The sequence below is a fragment of the Molossus molossus genome, unplaced genomic scaffold (genome assembly GCF_014108415.1).
Source record: "Molossus molossus isolate mMolMol1 unplaced genomic scaffold, mMolMol1.p scaffold_m16_p_11, whole genome shotgun sequence".
NCBI classification, from domain to species: Eukaryota; Metazoa; Chordata; class Mammalia; order Chiroptera; family Molossidae; genus Molossus; species Molossus molossus.
In genome coordinates, this window is record NW_023425346.1 from 24,514,200 (window position 1) to 24,538,067 (window position 23,868).

The 23,868-nt window shown below is 34.1% G+C and overlaps 1 protein-coding gene across 1 annotated transcript in view; it reads right to left on the minus strand.

Annotated features, from left to right (window-relative positions):
* The window catches only part of LRP1B (LDL receptor related protein 1B), a 1,816,022-nt gene that overhangs the window by 494,342 nt on the left and 1,297,812 nt on the right, over positions 1-23,868 (minus strand). The window contains exons 34-35 of the mRNA XM_036254023.1: positions 19,662-19,787; positions 17,492-17,623 (exon numbers count right to left, since the gene is read on the minus strand). Of these exons, the coding sequence (XP_036109916.1) occupies positions 17,492-17,623; positions 19,662-19,787 (258 nt within the window). The remainder of the gene's footprint in view (positions 1-17,491; positions 17,624-19,661; positions 19,788-23,868) is intronic.

Consider the following 23,868-nt stretch of genomic DNA (forward strand, 5'->3'; position numbering starts at 1 on the left):
AGATTCAATGCAATCCCCATCAAAATACCAACAACATACTCCTAGAACAAGTACTTCAAAAGTTCATATGGAACCAAAAAAGACCTCAAATAGCCACAGCAATCTTGAAAAAGAAAAGTTGGAGGGATCACATTACCAGATTTCAGGTTATACTACAAAGCCACTGTAATCAAAACAGCCTGGTACTGGCACAAGAACAGGCATATAGACCAGTGAAACAGAACAGAGAACCCAGAAATGGACCCAAGACAATATGCTCAATTAATATTTGACAAAGTTTGCAAGAGCATACAGTGGAGTAAAGACAGCCTCTTTATTAAATGGTGCTGGGAAAATTGGACAGCTACGTGCAAAAAAATGAAACTAGACCATCAACTTACACCATACACAAGAATAAACTCAAAATGGATAAAAGACTTAAATGTGACTCATGAATCCATAAAAATCCTAGAATAAACTGTAGGCAACAAAACTTCAGACATATGCGGCAGAATTTTCACCGATACATCACCTAAGGCAATAGAAACAAAGGAGGAAATGAACACATGGGACTACATCAAACTCAAAAGCTTCTGCACAGCAAAAGATACAATCATCAAAATGGAAAGGCAACCCACTGTATGGGAGAGCATAATTGCCGATGATATATCAGATAAGGGGTTAATTTCCAATATATAGAGAGTGATCATACAACTCAACAAAAGGAAGACAAAGAACCCAATTAAAAAATGGGCAGAGGAACTAAATAGACACCTCTCCAAACAGGACATACGAATGGCTAAGAGACATATAAAGAAATGCTCAACATCACTAAGCATCAGAGAGATGCGAATTAAAACAACAATGAGGTATCACCTCACACCTGTCAGAATGGCTGCCATCAACAAAGCATCAAAGAACAAGTGTTGGCCACTTTGTGGAGAAAATGGGACTCTAGTACACTGCTGGTGGGAATGCCGACTGGTGCAGCCACTATGGAAAACACTATGGTGTTACCTCAAAAAGTTAAAAATTGAACTGCCATTTCACCCAGTGATCCCACTTCTAGGAATATACCCTAAGAAGCCTGAAACACTCATCAAAAAGAATATATGTATCCCCATGTTCGTAGCAGCACTATTTACAATAGCTAAGATCTGTAAACAGCCCAAGTGTCCATCAGTAGACGAATGGATAAAAAAGCAGTGGTACATATACACAATGGAGTACTGTGCAGCTATAAGAAAGAAAGACCTCTTATCCTTTGAGAGGATATGGAGGGACCTGCAAAGTATTATCCTAAGTGAAACAAGCCAAACAGAGAAAGACAAGTATCATATGATCTCACTTATTCGTGGAATATAATGAACATAACAGTCTGAGCAATGAGATAGTCCCAGGACATGGAAGTGAGGTACAGACTGACAATCCCCAGAAGAGGGGGGGGTGAGGGAGAGATAAACCACAGATCTTATATGCATGTCTGCATGAACAAAGGACATGGACAACAAAGCTGGGGACAGGGCAGGAAGAGAGGGGGAGGGGGGAATCAGTGGGGGGAAAAGGAGAAACATCTGTAACAAAAATAAATAACTTAATTTTAAACAAGAAAAATAATAATAATATGGAGAATTTTAAGTCTAAGTGTGTTATCTACAACAATAAAATTTTGCTTAAAAGTTATAAAGAGGAGGCTTTAGCTTATGAGAGCAACACACTAAAATGTAGGCCAACTAGCTAACTTGAGAAAACCATGGAAATACAAATCAAAGAAGAGCCGTCCCTGGCATCAGATGAAACCTCAAAGACTGGTCTCACAAATTATGTCTGCCAAAATATAATTGTATCAGAGAGGGACAATTTATATCAGAGGGAACTGTCAAAACATGACTGCAGTCAGGCAGCATTTAGTGAACCCTAGCAGATGGGTTTGATAGCAAATAGCAGATCAGACTCAATAAGAATTAAGATCATTTTGTTTATGTTCTCAGACTACAAGGACTTTGAATGACAAAACAATAACAAAAAAATTGGAAAATTCACAAATATGAGAAAATAATACATCACCCTTCTAAATAATTAATGAGTCAAAGAAACAAAACTACAATGAAACTTAGAAATTTGAAATAAATGAAAATGAATACTCAACATAACAAAACTTATGAGATCCAGCTCAAATGATTCTTAGAAAGAAATTTATAACTGTAGTAGCATACATTTTAAAAAAGGAAATATCTCAAATCAACTACATTTTACCTTAAGTAATAAAAAAATAACTTCAACTCCTCCCACCCAAAAAATATATAGCAAGAAAATAATCAAAATTAGAATCAACATTTTAAAAATACAGATAGGAAAATAGAAAATACTAACAAAAGGAAAAGTTGGCTCACTTAAAAGATTAACAAATTTGAGAAATCTTTAGCTAGGATGCTCAACATAAAAAGAGAAAAGGATCAAATTACTAAAGTCAAGAATTAAAAAGGGGAGCCCTTGCCATTTGGCGCAGTGTATTGAAGTGTCATCCATACACCAACAGGTTGTGGGTTTGATTTCCAGTCAGGGCACATACCTGAGTTGTGGTACCTGGGTTGTGGGTTCCACCCTCAATCAAGGCAAGTAAGGGAGGCAACTAATAAATGTTACTCTCTCTCTGTCTCCCTTCCTCTCTCTCTCAAATCAATGAAATATATCCTTAGGTGATTGACTTTCCAGTTTAGAAAAACAAAATGATTATAGGAGAATATTGTGAATAACTTTATGACCAGAATTAGATAATCTAGATTTCTCAGCAAAGATATTTCTCAAAACATACAGACTCCCAAAACTGACTCACAGATAATGGAAAACTTGAATAGAACTATAACAAGTAAGGAGATTGAGTCAGAAATCTGCTACAAAGACAAAAACCAGGCCCAGAAAACTTTACTTATTGAATTTTAACAAACATTTACAGAAAAATATCAATTCTTTACAAATTCTTTCAAAAAATGCAAGATGAGGGACCATTTTCAACTCATTTTGTGTGACCCATATTACCCTGATACTAAAACCAGACAATATCATGAGGAAAAAAAATACTGTCCAATATCGTGTGTGAATATAGACATAAAAATATTCAACTAAACACTATCCTACTGAAACCAGCAACATCAAAGAACTACACACCATGAAAAAAAAAGGCTTTTATTCCATTTGTTCCCAAAGCTAGGTAGTTTCAACATCTGAAAATATGTTAATGTAATACAGCGTATCATCAAAATAAATGACAGAAGGTATATGATCACTTTAATAGATATGAAAAAGGATCTGACAAATTTCAACTCCCTTTCATGATAAAAATACTCAACTAAGTTAAAACAGAGAGATATTCTTCTTCAATCTGACAAAGCACATCTACAAAATAAAAACAGCTAACTCATATACTAGTTAATTAACATATAAATTATAAGATGTTTTCCTCTTAAGATTATGATGTCTATTCTAGCCATACTTATTCAACATTTACTACATGTTATAATCAGGAAAATTAGGCAAAAATGGAGAGAAAAAGAGAAGAAAGAAGAAAAGAAAGAAAAAAATTAGGCAAAAAATAGTGAAAAAGAATAGTAGAAATTAAAGTTAAAAAAAGTAGAAAGTAAAAGGCATAAATTCAACAAGGTTGCAGTATATAGAATCAATATACAAAAATTAATTGTATTTCTGTAAACTTATAATGAATAATCCAAATATAAAATTAAGAAAATTCCATTCATTAGCATAAAAATAGGAATGAGTTTAACAAATGTAGTATAAAATTATACTCTAACAACTACTAATCATTTTTTAAAGAAATTAAAGAAGACCCAAATAAATAAAAACATATCACATGTTAAGCCAAAATTGACAAGCTGATCTTTAAATTCATATATTTTATGCAATTCAAGAAATCAAGAACAGCCATAAGAATCTTGAAAAAGAACAAAGTTAAAAGTTGCAGACTTTGAATTTCCAAATTTACTACAAAGCTACAACAATTAAGACAATAAGGGTACTCATAAAAAAAAAATACATTGTTCAACAGAATAAAACTTAGAATCCAGAAATAAACCCTTACATTTACAGCCAAATTTATTTTCAACCACTTGCCAAAACAATTCAATAGTGAAAGTAATAGTCTTTTAAAAAACATGGTGCTGCCCTGGCCAGTTTGGCTCAGCGGTTAGAGCGTCGGCCTGCGGTCCGGAGAGACCTGGGTTCGGTTCCCGCTAAGGGCACGTACTTCGGTTGCAGTTTGTCCCCGGCCCTGGTTGGTCGTGTGGGTGGCAGCCACTCGATGTGTCCCTTCACATCGATGTTTCTCTCTCTCTCTCCCTCCCACTCTATCTGTACAAAAAATGGAAAAATATCCTCGGATGAGGATAAAAAAAAAACAAACAAACAAAAAAACATGGTGCTAAGATAATTGGATATCCACATGCAAGTCCACATGGATATTCACATCTGTATACAAATGTGAACTTAAATTGGGTCACAGACTTAAACATAAAAGCTAAAACATAACTTTTAAAAGAAAACATAATATTTCATTATAGTATGGTGGGGAATCTTTTTCTGCCAAGGGCCATTTGGATATTGATAACATCATTCTCGGGCCATACAAAATTATCAACTTAAAAATTAGCCTGCGCCCTGGCCAATTTGGCTCAGCGGTTGAGCGTTGGCCTGTGGACCAGAGACTCCCAGGTTCCATTCCCGATAGGGGCACATACCACAAAAACAAACAAACAAACAAAAATTAGCCTGCTATATTTGGTCAGGCTAATTTGATGAGGTGTATGATGTTAGCTGGTATTGATTTTGTGGGCCTAACATGGCCCACATGCTAGATGTTCCCCACCCCTGTATGGTTTCTTAGATACAACACCAAAAGAAACAAAATAAATAGATAAATTGGATTTCATTAAAATTGAAAACTTCTGTATTTCAAACTATATATATTAAAAAAAAGTGAAAAGACAATGACAACATGAAAGAAAAATTTTGTATATCACATACTTTATAATGTGCTTTATCAAGATTATATCAAGAACTCTAACAACTCAACAGAAAAACAAATAAACAAACAAACTCCATTTAAAATAATGGGCAGAGAATCTGAGTAGACATTTCTCCAAATATATACAAAAGGCCAATAAGCACAGGAAAAAATGCTCAACAGGATTAGACACCAGGGAAATGCAAATCAAAACTACAATAAGATACCATTTCATACCCATTAGAGTGACTTAGAGTATTTGAAAAGATAACACATTTTGGTGAGGATGTGAAGAAACTATACACTTCATTCACTGCTAATGGAAGGACAAATGTTTCAGCCAGTTTAGAAAACAGTCTGACAGTTCCACAAAAGATAAACAGAGTTACAATAAGATTTATTAAGTTTATTCCTAGGTATACATCCTAGAAAAAGGAAAACAAATACTCAAACCAAAACATGTACATGAATATTCCTGGCAGCTTATTTGTAATCATCAAAAAAGTGAAAACAACTCAAATGTCCATCAACTGATGAATGAATAAATAAAATGTCATATATTCATACAATTTAATCTTATTTGGCAAAAAATAATGAAGTATTGATATATGCTACAACATGGATGAACATTATGCTAAATAAAAAGAAGTCCATCACAAAGTACCACATATCATACGATTTCATTTATATGAAATGTCCGGAATAGGCAAATTTACAGAAACAGAGAGTAGATTATTGGTTACCTTAGGGCTGGAAAATTAGAAGAAATATGAGAGTTTTAGTGAGTATTGTTTTCCTCTAGGGTAATAAAATTGTTCTATAATTAGATATTGGTGATGGTTGTTCAACTCTGTGAATATATCCCAAACCATCAGGACACCTCAGTAGAATTAAATAATAAATAAATAAATAAATAAATAAATAAATAAATAAATAAATCAAACAAATACAATTTTAGACTACACAAATTTCTGTTTGGTTTTTAAACCTAGTCCTGATGAATTCACTGACCGACTGCTTTACCCATAGCAAATGATGGAAGAGAGCATGCTGTCCTTGGAAGAAGATTTGCATAATTGCTCTTGTGTACCACAGTGGGCACAGATAACTGCCAGTTGTTGCTAAGTACTTTGGAGCTCATTTCCTGGCCACAAAACTCTGGACAGGAACATTTGATGTGAAACTAGAACTCATTCTAAGCACAGTGAGCATTAGTCAACACCCAGTCTGCATTAGTGATGAAAAAGAAAATAACTATACTGACCACTCTGTTGGTATTTACACATCTTTGTATCCCCTGGGCAATCCTAGACAGCTATAAGAAATGTCCTTTGTATTTTTGACAGTATTGCAGATGTCCACCCTTTTTTCCCCATTGATCCCTTCCTCCCTACTCCCACCCTCCTCCTCCTTTCCTCAAACTAATGTCTGTGTTCATTGGTTATGTATATATGCATCTAAGTTCTTTGGTTTATCACTTCCCACTCCCCACCCTCAACCCCCTTGAGGTTTGTTGGTCTGTTCCCTGCTTCCATGACTCTGATCTATTTTGATTGACCATGTATTTTGGTCATGATGTTCCATAAAGAAGTGAGATCATGTGGTACTCGTCTTTCTCCAACTGGCTTATTTTGCTCAGTATAATCAATCAGCAACTTCTTGAAAAAGCTTTTCTTAAAGAACTTTGGTGCCAGGGAGTTGTCCGTAGAAGATTTAGCCTGAGTTAACATTACATGCAGACTTTTCCAGATACTGACCACAAATTGTAAATGGTGGTTAGAGGGAGTTGCTGGCTTTTCCTGAAGGATTTTTCTGAATTGATGGTCAAAAGCAAATTTGGCAAGTTCATGACATTAAAAGCTAGGTACTAAGGAATGAGATGAACAAGTTAATGAAAGGTAGCTTATTGACAAAGATCTTGGATCTGCTATTATTAAGAATAATGCTGCTAAACCAGGGTACACTTCAAAATCATTGAAAACACATGCTAGATCCGTCCTGGTGGTGTAGGTTTCTCAATCTCAGCACTATTAATATTTGGGTATGGATGACTTTTTGTTGTGGGAAGCTGTCTTGTGCATTGTTTAGCAGTATCCTTGGCCTCTAATTAATAGATAACAGTAGCACCCAGTTGTGACAACAAAAACTGTTTCTAGATATTGACACATATAGTCTGGGGTGCACAATCATCCCCGATTGAAAACCACTGCCAGAAATTTACTAAATTTGGTACTTAGTAATATGACTACCAGTTATCCCTCATCCCATGCCTCACTTTATGTACCCCACACACTGAATGGTCAATATCTCTGAGCCTTTGCCTTATGCAAACTATTTTGTGTTGTTGCTGTTGAAGATTTTCATTCTTGGAATCTTTTCTCACTCTTTTATTACTTCAGCATAGTGGTGTAAAGAAAACTAGGCTGTGGGGAATATTTATAAATTCAAATCCTGGTTTTGTCCATCTTCAAAGCACTAGCCAGATTATTTAAGCTTTATCCTTTTATTTTCTTTCCTGCCCAAAGGACTTCTCCAGGTATTCAAGGATTGCTATTAATGGGAGGCAAACTAGGATAAAGACCACAACCTTGGTGTTTCACAATAATTCATCCTCACTTGGTTTAAGCCAAAATACAGAAGCTGTTCATACAGGAACATCACTGATAACCCAAACAAATCATCAAAATTCACCTCTTACAAAACAATATGTGGGGGTAATAAGAATTAAAACATCAATAATATTGTAATAAAGAGCCACTAATGTGGCCACTAATGATACCTACCACCTGGTATTCATATCCTTCTCTAATCGATTCTCTCTGAGACTGGGCTAGGCCTAGAATCTAAGAAACAGAATATACCAAAAGTGATGGCATGTCACTTCTGAGATTGGGTTACAAAGGGTTGGCTTCCATTGTGTGTTTGCCCTCTAGCTCTATTGTTCACTAGCTCTAAGGGAAGCTAGCAGTCATGCTGTGAACTCCCCTGTAGGGAGGCTCACATGACAAGAAACAGGTCAGCAGTCAGTGAGGAGCTGTGACCCTCTGTTGGACAGCCCACAGGGAACTAAATATGAACAACAGCCACATGAATGAAAATGGAAATGGGTCCTCCCAAGTTGAGCTTTCTGATGAGACCATACCTCTGACCAACATCCTGATTATAGCCTCATGAGACACCTACATAGAAGCTATAATATGTGTTTGTCACTTGAAGTTGCTAAATGTTGGTAATTTTATTATGCAATAATAAATAACTAATACAAACAAAGTGGAATAAATTATTTTTTTCTTTTTTCTCCTCATTCTCTTGTTCCTTTCTATAATCGTCATTATCATCTCCCTCACTCTCCTCTCAGATTAAGACTGTACCATTAATTTCTGCACCTAAGCTTAGCAGGAGCAAGCCTAGCCTAAATCATCATTCCGCCATACCCTGAGCCCTCACATTGCCTATAATTTTTTTTCCAATCATAATTACAATATGATTAAAATTTTCACTATAAAATTATTAGGCATCTCATGTTGATTACTCCACTACTGGTTGTTCAATTCATGACTTATATCAATCTTAAAGGCAACAACCCAAATGCAGAATTTAATTTGGGCATCCCAAAGCCATGAACTCTCCTCAGCATACGTATCTCATTCCAAAATACAGTTTCTTCATTGTTAACATAATTCCACCTTCCTAAACAGATTATTTTGAGGATTTAATGAAATAAATATATACAACTTTTCAAACCTTATTCTTATAGTATATCAATTGCTCAATAAATATTAAGATTTTTTTGATGGTGTTAATTCCTTCCTCTTCCAAATCCAGTCTTCTTAATGCACTTGCAAATAATGAGTCCTATTTCTAGACTTTCTACGTTAGCCATATTCAAAAGAGACTAAGGAATTCATAGAAATAATTAGTTCTCTTTTCAAGTGCCCAAAAGGATCTACTTACTACTAGCTGTCTCTAGATAAGAATAATACCAAATGATAAAAAGAAATTAAAGATTCACTGCTTGTGATCTGTCCAAAAATCAGTTAAATAACTGTTATTTTTCTCAATCAACTAGAAATTGTCTGCCTCATTAAAAACTAATGATCAGCAATCTCAGAAGCTAAATCATAGATATTTTTTGTTTTTGTTTTTTTAAAGAAAGGGTTTCAAAAAGAAAAATGGACAAATAAATCCTTGGTTTTCCTAAAATGGAGGGGATGCACTTTCCCAATATTAAAGTTGCATTTATCAATATTAAGGGTATCAATGTCCCTGAAGTAAAGAGGTGAAGAAGACCTCTTCATTACCATTTAACATATAAGCATATTCAGGGTTGAGTTTCAGGAAATAAACAGGTGCCAATATATTGTCTAAAACTCCAAGTATGAAATAATTTGAAAAACAGTTAAGCAATTAAAATTTCCATAAAATATTTTCTTCAGATATCTTTAGTGGTACGTTAGTTGGATTTTTGGTGTAGGGTTAATATACTGTGCTTTGCTAAAACACACTTAGTAATATAACTTCCAAATCTCTTAGCAACTACTGGCAATTTACTGTAAAGTAGTATAACTAGTATCTTTGAGATGAGGGTTCTTGGTAACTGAGTTTTGAGAAGAAAGAGGGTAGAGAAAGACATCAGAGTATCGGATTATGAATGTAGCTCTGCTAAAGAGAATTCTGAGCAGCTAAAATATAAAAATAAAAATACAGCAGCATAGAGTGACTCAGGGAAGGGGAAAGAAAGGTACCTGAATGCAGACTGGACATGTTCCATGTGAATTAGTCGAAAGTTGTGCTGACACTTTTTAATTTCTTTTTTTTCTATTTTTTATTTTTAAATATGTTTTTATTGGTCTTTTAGAGAGAGAGGAAGGAAGAGATAGATACATCAATCGGCTGCCTCCTGCATGCCCCCTGACCGGGAATTGAACCAGGACTTCTCGGTCCATGGGACGATGTTCAATCTACTGAGACACACTGGCCAGGTGACAGTTTTCAATTTCATGATGATTTCTAACTCCCTGAGAAATATGTTGCAAGAGACTTGTTTAAGTGATCATCCCAGTAACAACAGAAAATAATATTTATCCCAAATCAGGTATACCAAAAATTTAATCTTAATAGGCCATCAGTGTGCATCTTCTGGGCTTTTGGTTTTGAGTTATCTATTGAAGAATTCGGATGTCTAAGAAAATGTTGGTTATTTTTATTTGTTTGTTTTGTGTGTGTTTTTTTTTTTTTTTTTTCATGTTTTGGGTTCAGAAATTATCTAAAAAAGATTTGTGAGATGTTTCCAATAAGTTGTTTAACCTATCTATAATGCCTTCTTCTATGTATATTTATGATATTTGTCTCCCTAAAAATGTTGAAAAGTTTTTATTTTCTAGTGCTAGTTAGTACTTGACATCTTGAAAGAGTTGCTGGATATGGTCATCTATAAATACATACAGACTGTTCACATGATTTGAAACTACAGTCTTGAAGCAAGTTTGACATGACAGCACAAAGGATTGGTTCACTGTCTCAAGAACAAGAAGAAATTGAGCCAGCCCTTAAAATGCACTTTGTAGCCAAGGAAATGGTTTTCATAAAATTGAAAAACTGTCCCAAAGCAACAGTATTATATTTCTTAAGCTGTTGCTGTAACTGACATAAAAAGAATTCTTTCTATAACTCTTCTGTGGCCTTGGTTGATGACAAAGTGATTACCAGAAATTTTTTATAAATAACTGTTTTCTAATCCTCTTGGCATAAAAAAATAAATAAGAGAGAGAGAAAGAGAGAGAGACTGTGACTTGAGTGTCACCTGCTTCAATTATTAAATGGGTTTTAAGGTTACATGATTCAGTATATAAGTCAAAATAAAACATGGCCTGCGTGAAGAAATTTGCAGAAGTGCAGTGTAATTCATCAAGTTATGCCAACAATAGCTGAAATAAAATGTTTTAATGCTTACAAATGCAAGATGGCACAGAGATGAGAATTAAAAGGAGGATACCCCATTGCTACACAGTCCCTTGATCTCTTTGGGTTCCAGTTCCTTATGTGAAACAGCAAGGAATGATACTAGATATTATCAAGTGCCCCTCCTAGTTCTAACATTCAAAGCTCTATGTAAATGTTGTGGGGCTGTTATGGAGAGAGTCTTTCATGTAGCTAGCTGACATTCAACTGTCTCAATATGGCAAACATACTTTGTCCTGTGGTCTCCTTCAGTGATTTTTTAAAGTAGAAGTTATTTTTTAAAGTAGTTTTAGATTCACAGCAAAATTGAGCAGGGTTCCCATATACCCTTTCTCTCCAACACACAGCACCTCCTCCACTGTCTACCCCTCACATCACACAGGTACATTTATCCAAAGTGATGAACCTATATCAACACATCCATAGTTTTAAATTAAGATCTATAGTTTGCACTAGAGTTTACTCTTGGAGATGTGCATTCCATGTACTTTAACAGATATATAATGGTATGTTCCTTTAGTGTTTCCATTGTCTTAGTAGCCATATCACTATGTGATGCTGTAAAAGGCATTAGAATATTCCCCATAGGGAGCGCCAAGGAATGGCATTCAAATAATGATCTTTTGATGTAATCTTTAAAAAAATTTCCTACCCCCTGGCCAGTGTGGCTCAGTGATTGAGCGTCAACCCATGAAATAAAAGGTTGCCAGTTTGATTCCAGGTCAGGGCACATGCCAAGGTTGTGGGCCGAATCCCCAGTGAGGGGCGTGCAGACGATGGTCAATCGATGTTCTCTCTCCCTCTCCCTTCCTCTCTCTCTAAAATCAATTAAGAAAAAAAAAAGAATCCCTACAGATCATCCATTTATACATTACCAGAAAACATTCCTTGTTACCTTTATTCTCCATAGACACTGAGCCATTTGTCCTATAGCTATCAGATAGTAATCAATATTTGTTAACATTGAGTTGGATAACTCACATTTGAACAGTAAAGATAACAGATGAAAAATAATATAAGCCTGAAAATTTTAGATAAATAGCATTCTCTGGGGAGAAAGTCCTTTATTCAAGTAATATTCTATTATGTAATTATTATGAAAAGGTCATAAGTACCCCAAGGTGGGGGTGGGGAACTGAATGAAGCATTACTTACTGAAGATAGCATTACTCACTAGGGCAATGGGCTTTGTTTCTAAGGCTTTTCTCCTCAGTACAATATATTTTTTAAAGCATCAAGCACAGTAATCATTCATCAGGAGGACTGGCAGCGAACAGGAAAGGATTTTCAAAGCTTAGTATGTTTTTCTAGTGTAATAGGACTTTTCCAGGGAAGTGATGAGAGTGCTTTGAACATTTTAAATGTAGCCACAGGGACTTCCTTTTTCTGTGGGTAGTATCGAGAACTGCTGCATCTGGTATGTGAAACCCTTTTACTGCAGAAAACTTTGATTCATCAGGAACAAAACCCAGCAAGGTGCAGGTGAGTCAACCTTCCTCAGAGGTACTGCTTTGCACACTATATTTACCCCTGGAAACTGGGGTAATGAAATAATATTACATAAATTATGATAGTTATACTAAACAAGCGATCCTCCTTCAACCGTGTCCTTATTATGATTAGAATAAGGGGCAATTGTGCCCTTCCAATTGGTCATCATTATATTTGGTTAATTCTAAAGTAGGGATTACGTTCCTGAGATAAATGCCATTTTAAAGAACAAAAGGGAAATAAGATGTCTGCAAAATAAAGAAGGAACATACAATCAGGTAGACCATAAAACACCTGGTTAAAAAACAGCTGAGGTTTACACATCAAAACCGTTTTCTCCATCTCTCTCAGGGGCAATCCAGTCATTTTCCTTTCTTCCTTCCTGAAGCAACTTCACTCTACAAAGTTGCAGAGCTTGTATTTTGTCTATCATAATGTTATAAATCAAGTTGCTGACACTTATTCTGATTTTAATATATTTTCATGAGACACAATTAGTACAGGATCAGACTGGAAAGGAGTTGGAAGCATACATGTATGTAAAGCTGTTGAAAACTCTTGACACTACCACCTACCATCACCAGCATCATCTTCATCATCAACATTTAGTTGGTTTGTAGTCTTAAGCACACTGTCTGCTAGCGTCTTAGGTTTACATGTAATAACTTCAAATAGCTGGTAATTCTACTCAGTCCTTATGTGCCTGATCTACAGACTATTCAGTAACATTATTATTATTAAGTTCATTTCTCCAGGGAAATTTACTAACCTATTCTTTCTGTCCCCAAGAAGTTAAGAAACAACAATTATTCTACATAGTTACTGAGTTTAAAATAGCTTCAGGACATTTTTGTAAATACATATCATATATGCTAATTTCTATAATTTATTACTTTTCATTATTAGCTATTGTTACTATACCCATGTATGTCAAGCACTGTGACAAACATTAGCACACATTGATCTAAATGTTTCCCAAAAGTGAGGGAACTGAGCCTCAGAAAAGTGAAGAAACCTTTCCAAGGTCACAGAGGTACTAGTAAGTGATTAAACTGGTATTGGAATCTAAGTTTCCGGTTGCAAAAGTCTGACCTTTCCCCACTACAAGTTTTACCAGCTGCTAGGTCCCTAACCATCTTTGATTTAAAAAAAAAAATGTTTTGGCCCTGGCCGGTTTGGCTCAGCGGTTAGAGCGTCGGCCTGCGGTCCTGAGAGACCCGGGTTCGGTTCCCGCTAAGGGCACGTACCTCGGTTGCAGTTTGTCCCCGGCCCTGGTCGGTTGTGCGGGTGGCAACCACTCGATGTGTCCCTTCACATCGATGTTTCTCTCTCTCTGTTCCTCTCTCTCCCTCCCACTCTATCTGAACAAAAAATAGAAAAATGTCCTCGGGTGAGGATTAAAAAAAAAAAAGAAAAAAAAAAAAAATGTTTGGATTGCTGGTTGTTTTTTGTTTGTTTGTTTGTTTGTTTTGTTTTTTTATTGACAACAGAGGTTTTAATAGATTTTGAACATTCTAATTTTATGACTACTCCATATGCATACATCCTTTATATTTAGAAGAAATAGAGTTTATATAAACATTTTCTCCCTAGAAATGAAAATGTAAAATATAGTATGTACAAAATGAAGAACATGAAGTCTTAGTAACCAGTAATTCCTCTGATGAAAAGCTACATTAACACTATTTATTGATGAGGCTTTCTTTCTCCATTGTATATTTTTGGCTCCTTCGTAAAATCATAGTTGCCTATGGCCCCGACCAGTGGGGCTCGGTTGGTGTTGTCTTGTGCACCAAAAGGGTGTCAGTTCGATTACCAGTCAGGGCATATGCCAGGGTTGCTGGCTCAATCCTCAGTAGGGGGCACGCAGGAGGCAGCCCACCAATGTTTCTCTTTCACATCTACATTTCTCTCTCTCTCTCTCTCTCTTTTCCTCTAAAAAAATAAATGAAAAAAAATTTTAATTAGTTGCCTATGTATGTGTGGGTTTATTTCTAAGCTTCAGTTCCATGGGTTTATACTTCTATTTTTCTGCCACTATCATATTGTTTTTAATATTGTAACTTTGTAGTATTATTTGAAGTCAGGGAATGTGATACCTCCAGCTTTGTTCTTTTTTCTCTGGATTGCTTTAGCTATTCATACACGTTTAAAGATTTTTTTCTTTATTTCTTTGAAAAATGCCATTGAGAAGGCATACGGATAGCCAATAGGCCCATGAAAAGATGCTCAATTTCACTAATTAAAATGCAAATCAAAGTGAGATTGAGATATGACTTCACACCTGACAGAATGGCTTTTATCAATAAGACAAAAAATAAGTGCTGGAGAGGATATGGAAGAAAGGGAACCCTTGTACCCTGCTGATGGAAATGTAAATAGGCACAGCCTCTATGGAAACAGTATAGCGGTTCCTCCAAAAATTAAGAACAGAGCTGCCATCTAGCCCAGCAATCCCTGTTCTTGGTACCTACCCAAAGAATTTGAAAAACTTGTTCAAAATGATATATGTACCCTGTATTTACTGCAACATTATTCACAATAGCCAAGACATGGAAATAATCTAAGTGTCCTTTAATGGACAAGTGGATAATTAAGATGTGGTACATGTATACAATGAAATACTACTCAGTCATAAAAAAGTAATAAAATATTGCCATCTATGAAAACATGGATAGATCTTGAGGGTACCATGGTAGGTAAATTAGCTCAATGGAAAAAGACAAGAACCATATGATTTCACTCATATGTGGGATATTAAATTGAAAGCAACAAACACACTCATAAATACAGACAACAGTATGGTGTCTGCCAGAGGGGGAAGGGTGAAGAGAGGATGAAGAAAATAAAGAAGGTCAAATATACGGAGACTAGACTTTTGATGGTAAGCACACAACACAATACACTGATGAGGTATTATAGAACTGTACACCTGAAACATATATAATTAACTAATGTTATCCAAATAAATATAATTTAAAGAAGAAAAGCTACCTTAAAATAAAGTAATTTTATTATGCTATTGATAATTATTGGGAATTTAGAAACAGAGAGAGAACTAGTCTCTGCAAATAAAATTATCCTCTCCCATGGCACATTATATAAAACTAAACCATTTCAGAATCAACATAAAACCTGGAAAAGTGAACTCAACTTACACAAATAATCAGTTTACCCTTAAGAAACAAGAGACTTGCCCTGGTCGGTTTGGCTCAGTGGTTGGAGCGCTGGCTCATGGTCTGGAGAGACCCAGATTTGGTTCCCACTACGGGCATGTACCTTGGTTGCAGTTTGTCCCCTGCCCTAGTTGGGGTGTGTGGGTGGCAACCACTCGATGTGTCTCTCTCACATTGATGTTTCTCTCTCGCTCTCTTCCTCGCTCTCTCCCTCTCGCTCTATGAATGCAAAAAGTGTCCTCAGGTGAGGATTAAAAAAAAAAGAAGCAAACAAGAGACTTACTGATGATCCAATCAGGAGAGTTAGAGCAAATGGCTTATTTTTATATTTGTACCTCATGGAAATTTACCTAATACTTTCAAAAATCATTACAGAGTCTTTAAAAGAACAAATAAGTGATTCTAATTAAAACAAAGGAGTATGTGTATTTAGTAAAAATATAGGTTGATAGATAGATAGAGATATAGATATATACATAAATCTTTTCAAGAAGTTCAAATGTTCTCAGTTTTGCACTTACTAAATTCTATACAGCAAAATTCTAAAGAATAAGATGCATGTAAATAAGAGACAAAATAGATTGTGCATGGTAGGGTGGTGAGTCTTTCATGAATAATAAGGTTTAATTAAGCAGCCTTGTTTGATAAAAAATCACACCATGATTTTGGCAAAAATAGCATAGTATTCAATAAAATAGGCTATATCTGTCCATAATTCTTTTGGGGAATGGGCCTTTTAAAAAAGTAGAATGTTTGCCTTTATTTGATTTCAAACGTTTGGTGCAAAATAATTTATTTAAGATAAGTCATCTTTGAACCATTTGTGAACTTCCCTAGTAATTCATTAATTTGTAGCCAAGAATTTCATTAACACACGACTAAACAGAATGTGTTGGAGCTGGGGAAAACGTAAGCTTACTACTAAAAGACCACATGGTGATGCTTAAGGATTTTTTAAAAGATTGTAAGTTGAAGAACTGTCTATTTTTAACATTAGATAAAATTAAGACTTTAGAAATACAAAACTAAAATACTGAGACATGCATATACTTCTTCAACACTGAAACATCAACTCAGGAGGCATATGATTTAGTTGGATAAGAAGTGGAGACACTTGTTTTATAAGTTTAAACTCTCATTTGTAAAATAATACATCTGAATATTATTAGAGAAGCACACTCGATGCTTATAGTATCTGAATTTAGCAATTAGCACCAAAAACATGTTTATTTCAATAAGTTTAAAAGTGTCTACCATCAATTCCCAATCATACATTTTTATTACCCAAAGCAAAATATTAGTGTCTAATCTGCTTTCTTTTACTGTTTGTTAAAACAAGAAAGTAAGGTAACATCTGACTTCAAAATGACACATACTATACTCAAAAGTAATTGTAAATGGCTTAGCATTTATTTCCATTAGCAACTGTTTCCATTATTTGGATTTCATTTCTACTACCCGTATTAGAATATAGGAAAATTATATCCTGAAAATATTTAAAATAAGATTATGTTTTAAGTATGTAATAAAGCAAAATGTTTTATATTTTTTTATATTTATAATTTGATAAAAGTCTTATTTGGGAAAAAGAAAAGACAGAAATAAAAATGAAGCAACTAAATGTCAATCATCGTGTTTTAACTCATTTGCAAACCAAACACTAAACTTTAGCAGAATTCTACTTCAATTTTTTTCCAGGAAAACCATATTTAGAACAATCTGTGTTTGGCTTAGAAGCGCATCTCTAATTTGCTTTCCTATTCCTCATCTTGACTATCAGAGTATAGATGGAATTGTTATATTCCCATTCTGTTTAATACATCAAGTGAAAACATTATATATGAATTATGAATAAAAAGTTCTTTACCTGCATGGAAATCTATTCCCACAGCAAAAGAAGTTCTGGAGATAGGCATCAAAGCATCCATTTTGTCACTTGGTTCCAGAGGTATTCCCCTAATTCCTTCATGAACAGAGTACATGAGAAATGATTCTATGCCTAATTTGGAAGCAAAAAAAAAAAAAAAAAAGGTAAAAATAAATGTTTAACATCAAAATCATTCATTAGCACTATTTTAATTATCTAAATTTATTTTATAAAAGTATTTCTTAACCCCGCCTCTCTTTTTTGTTATATGTGACATTTCTGACAAGTTAAAAGGTAGTTAGAGCCAAGCCAGTGTGGCTCAGTGGAGTGAGCATCCTCCCATGGACTGAGAGGTCCTGGTTCAATTCCTGGTCAGGGAAAATACCTGGGTTGCAGGCTTGGTCTCCAGTAGGGGCATGTGGGAAGCAGCCAATCAATGTTTTTATCTTTCTCCCTTCCTCTCTCTCAAAAAAATCAATAAAAACTTTTTTTTAAAAAAAGGTAGCTAGATTAGTTGTTCTTAAACTTGAGTATTCATCAGAATCTCATGGAAAACTTGTTAGATCAGATTCCTGGGCCCATCCCAGGGACCTGATAATTTGAATTTGTAAAAAAAAAGTAGTGATGATGCTACTAGTCTGGAACCATAAACACTGAGGTAGCTAATACCCGAAAGCATACCTGCCTCACAACAGAAATCCGCCCTCTTCATCTCTAAAGCCTGAGGGATCTCTTTGCTTACATATGATAATGCATTTTGATTTTAGATAAATATAGTGGTTATTTTTCTAATAGAGGTAGACTTTTTTTTTCTTCTTTTCTTTATTAACTTTAGACAGAGAGGGAGAGAGAGATAGAAACATCGATGAGAGAGAACATTGAGTGGCCGCCTCCTGCATGACCCACTCTGTGGATTGGGCCCACAACCTGGGCATGTGCCCTGACCAGGAATCGAACCAACGACCTGTTGGTACATGGGTAGATGCTCAACAACTGAGCCACACTGGCTGGGCAGAGGTAGACTTCTTAAATCTCTTTGAAAACTAAAGCACACCCAGTTTTTATTTTTGCTAAGATTTTGCTTTTTCAGCATTGAAGTATGTCCTAAAATAAGCACATATATAAATAAGATGACTACCAGAAATCTGCATGATGATGTTTATAAATGTTTCTAATTATCAGAAATAGATATAGATATAGATGAGATATAGATATAGATATAGATACAGATACAGATACAGATACAGATACAGATATAGATATAGATATAGATATAGATATAGATATAGATATAGATATATGAGAAAGTGTTTATATATACACATTTTCTTATCAAAACAAAAATTCCTAGGTTTAGATATGTCTTCACCAGTGCCTAACTGTGTGACTTGGACATGCTGGTCAATTTTCTATAGCTCAATTTCTTCATCTCTAAAAACAGAAATAAGAAATCTACTTCACAAGATTATCTGGAGGATCCTGTGAATTAATGTGTTTAAGGTACTTAGAGCAGTGCCTCTACAAGGGCCATATAAATATATGATTTAAAGTAAAATATATGCTAATATTAACATACAGATTTCCCATGTAAGATTGAAACATTTTTTTTGAAATTAAGTTATAATCACTGGATAAAAAGATTATCCTAGAACCAAAGTTCTTTGGAACTAATAGAACAAGAGTCTATGAAATATAAAATAAAAAATAGATTTATATATTTTAATTAAGTTCCCATTCTTCTGAGGTTCTCTTCTCCCTCAATTAAGCAAGTCTGAGAACTGACATTCTCTCTAGCACTTTCTCTTAAAGAGTTGAAATAAAGTAAATATATCTTTTTTTTTTTTTACTTTAAAATAAATTACATCCAAGTTAGATTGTAACTGTAGCAAACAAACTACTGTTTTTTTGTTTTGTTTTGTTTTTTTTCCTATTTTCAAGTTGAAGTTAGCTTTTATTGGTGTTGGTTAAAGATTTAATAATAAATCTAGTAGTTCCTGAAAATAACTAAAAGCTTAGGGATTTCTACAAGAACAGAGGTATTTAAAATATTTCGATGCATGAGAAATCCTACATGGGGTACTAAGTAGTGTATCATTGTCCTAATAAAAAGCTAATATATCTGCAGGGTTCAGTAGGTGCATCAGAACTAAGATTTTTCAAAATCTTATACCTTGACATGACATGCGGTTCTTCTGGAGGTAATATCCCACCGTACACATGCAAGTCCTTGTAGTTTCAGACGTTGGCAAACAAAGCTGAGAGCATCCACCATTGTTTAATTTGCAGGAATTGCTGCCTGCATAGAAAGACAACAAACAAAAGTACAAAATTAAAAATTAAATAAATAAAAGAATATCATTCACTGTCAATAATGTGAACAAATATTTTGCTATTAATGATTTCTAAATGCAGCTGCTTTACATAGAATAATTTGAAAAAGCAGATTACAGTTGAAGTCTACCCTTCCAAAATGGTAAATGGAGATTTAATATATCACATACTGATTATAGACAATAATACTATAATCAATTTATAGTAACAATTTAACTCTGAATACAATTCAGTATTGGTAAAACTAAATTTTCATTGTCCCATCTCTTTCTCTCTCTCTCTCTCTCTCTCACACACACACACACACACACACACACACACACACACACACCACATATACAAGGTAATTATGTGACATGATAAAGATGTTAGCTAAAGATAGGGTGGTAACCATATTATAATATATAAATGTATCCAATCAACACATTGTACACCTTAAACTTCCATGGTATTATACACAGTATATATGAACTAAAATAAATTTAAAAATAAATAAGAAGTCACTAGAAATGTTTAAAGTAAAAACAGATACATGAGAATATTTGTAGTTATAGAAAAGTCAAAGGAAATTGGTTTGTCATGAATACTGTGATAGACCTTAGTAATATTTTAAGATCACAGAAACCAGGAAATCTTTATTTATTGACTTCTAAATTTCATTTCAACTCTATAGGTACTTCCTTTTCAAGAATACTTTAATCAAATGTTTCAAATAAATAGCTGTTAAATTATATTACTAACTCAACTCAAATATCGTACCATTGAAAGAAAGGAGGTATATATGTATTTAATTAGTTTTTTGAAAGCAAGGAAATAAATTTTGCCATTCCTAGAAACATAACTCTCCCAAAATGCAGTTAAAGTACACCCTTAAGAGTCATCTCATTAATTGACATATTAACTCTCCTTATTCTTACAGTAACAATGACAAATATTAGTCAGGCAATCACAGGTAGGCATTCTATAAAGATGTTTCATTGAATTTACTAGGCCCACTGTGTTCGTTAAAGCTGGCAGTGTGAAGTAAGTAATTTACAATCTTACTTAGTAAGTTCATTAAATATTCAATTTTTACAACATTTTTATTATTCTAGGACATGCAATGCAATTTACTGGATGTTCAAGCTCTGATATGAAGTGCAGTAAATCCAGTGAGAATTATAAAGCATGCTGAAAGCTATATATCAATATTACTCTATGGAAAATTCAAAGTAGCAATGTAATTCATTATTTCTGATCTGCTGAAGTCAGAACAGTCTGATGGGATTTAATTGTCCATCAAACCTGTCTTGAGCTGTGCCGTTTTTTAAAAATGTTTTTGATTGATTTAATAAATAGGAAGATAGAGGGAAAGAGAGATAGAAACATCAATGGGCTGTCTCCTGTTCACCCCCTAATGGGGTGAAGTCTGCAACTTGGACTATGCTTTGACCAGGAATGGGGCCATTGACCTCCTGGTGTATGGGATGATGCTCAACCAACTGAGCCACACTGGCTGAGCTGAGCTCTGCTAGTTTTGAAGTATGACATACCCTCAACTTAGGAGATTTCCCATCAGAAGATCTACCATATTCTCTATTCATTTCCAATAGCAGCCAGTTCAGCCAATGCTGAACTCCATCTTATGTAGGTACACATACTAGGATTTGAGTTGGCCTGAACTTTCAAAGTAATTACCTTTATTTCTGTATAAACTAACAAAGATTAACTGATTTATTTTCCCTTTTTCCAAGCTGACAAAATACTAAAGTAAAATTTCAAATCTCTGATTATTTAAATAATGAGACAATAATATTAGTATATTTATAATAATGCTGTACTGACAATACACATATTTTATTTTATAGAAGCATGTGAATGTATAGTATGTTAACAAAATGCCAATCTAGAAGTATATGCAACTAGATACAGATTTATTTCAACTACCACAAAATAGGAAAATCTGGGAAGCAGCTAACAAGTAATGCTTCACTATCGAGTTTGAAGAAACACCAAATGCAGAGAAGAAATAACAAGAAAATTGAAGAAGCAAACAAAAAATATATCAGGGAAGAGAATAAATGTATGAAAATAAGAGAAAAGGGGTTATAGAACCTTGATAATATTTTTTTAAATGTGAAAATCATAGCTTCTGGGACTGAAAATCTAAACATGGAGTAAGAACAATATATATCGTAATACATTTATTTTTTTTAACAAATACTAATAAAAATCTAAGTTAACAATTATGTTTTACAACAATACAGATGTGATGTATCATATGTTTAGTTTCTAATGGAAAATTGATAGTGAAGGAGAGAAAAAGTAAAAAGAAAATTAAATTTGTCATTATTTCCATTAAGTATCTTTGCCTTTTAAATATAGATTTGATATAGAAAAATATATTACAGTAATTTTTGGAAGTGACAATTTAGGTAGTAATTATCTAGCAAGTTAGAAGTACTATCTTGGCTTAATGTTTTGTAATGATGCTGATGTTCAAACCTCAATTCTCCAGTGGAGCTAACAGTCCACTTGACTAACGAGAAGTCTCAGCACTCTAGTGATCTATGTCAAAGTTGACAAATGAAGTAGCTAATTGTATTTTGAAATTCAAAGTGGTAGTAATGTTAACATCTTAAAGAGTCTTAAATTGCTCATATTTCATACTAATGAAGCTTTTAAGCTACCTGCTATAATTCTGTTAATGAGATTGTCTTTAATACAGATGCTTTTATCAGCATATTATTCTAGTGAAAATACTATTTTCACTGCATTTTATGCTTTGCCATATTATGCCATGAATTTCTAATTGCTAGAGGTCCTTTTCAGTTTGGTAATACTTTCACAGTTGTCTAATACCCATCTGTAACTGTATAATTAAGTCCTTAAAAGATGAAAAAAAATCTTGTTACCATGAGCCAAGAATAATATACTGAAATTTTTCTCCAAGAAACTTTATTAAACCTGTATCTAGAAAAATTAATTTATTATGTTAAGGTACAAATTCAACCAAAACATATGCTTGTTCACATTTTGAAAAAGTGAATATAGGATATTTAAAGCCCTGTTTGGAAATATATCTTTCTCTTTCTCTCTCTCTTGTAGTTTTTAATGTGCATTTGCAGATAAAATCTTATCACATATAGACTATGAACTGAAGTTTATCATAGTACTATAAGTTTTTACATTTAATGAATATATTGTATTAAAATCCACAAAAATATCTTGATATTTTAGAATATTACTGTTCTATTCCTAATTAATAATCTATTCCTCATGACTTGAGTGGCAGTAAAGTTGTGTATTTTGATACAGAAAATCTTCCGTTATGAAATTGCTTCTGAAAACACTGTTGTCCATTATTACAGACAATGGCCAAGATAAATGTCAGATACCAAATGCAGATTTGTGCTAAAGAGACTAGGTGTTGGTGTCTTCTCAACCATGAAAAGAACAAAGTAACCGATGCACAATGTTTCTTACAGTAATTCTTTTCTCTTAAAAATGTTTTTTTTTGTTTGTTTGTTTTGTTTTTAATCCAGAGAAAAAAATGTTTACTGCTGCTCCTGTTAAAAAAAATAATTTCAGACTCAAATTTGGTGCATGCTCTCTTCAGGGAAAGCAACCATGACCAGGTCATCATTTGTCCGTTTATGTGCAGGAATGGCTGTCAATTGGTGTCTCCAAAAAAATCCTGCCTATTTAATGGTGTTGACAATTTTGTCTTCAAAATTGGTGATCCCCTTGGGTTATTATTCTTGCCTCCACTCTTCTTTGCTTTGGTCTACATGCCCAACTACTTTAGATAAAAATTAAATTTTCTTGAAACATTGCCCCAAGAACAAAGGAATTTGAAGCTAAGGATTCTCATGGCAGTGACTAATGCCAGAATATAAAATACAGAAGTATATATTTTTTTTCTAGGAAGGGCGTTCTGCAAATGCCATGGATCATGGAGCATAAACTAAGGAAGGACTAGCAGGTGTGTGGCTGTACTGGCTGGCATCTTGGATCTAATTGCCATTTGGGCAATGGGACAAGTCCACCTATGTAAACCATCTGTT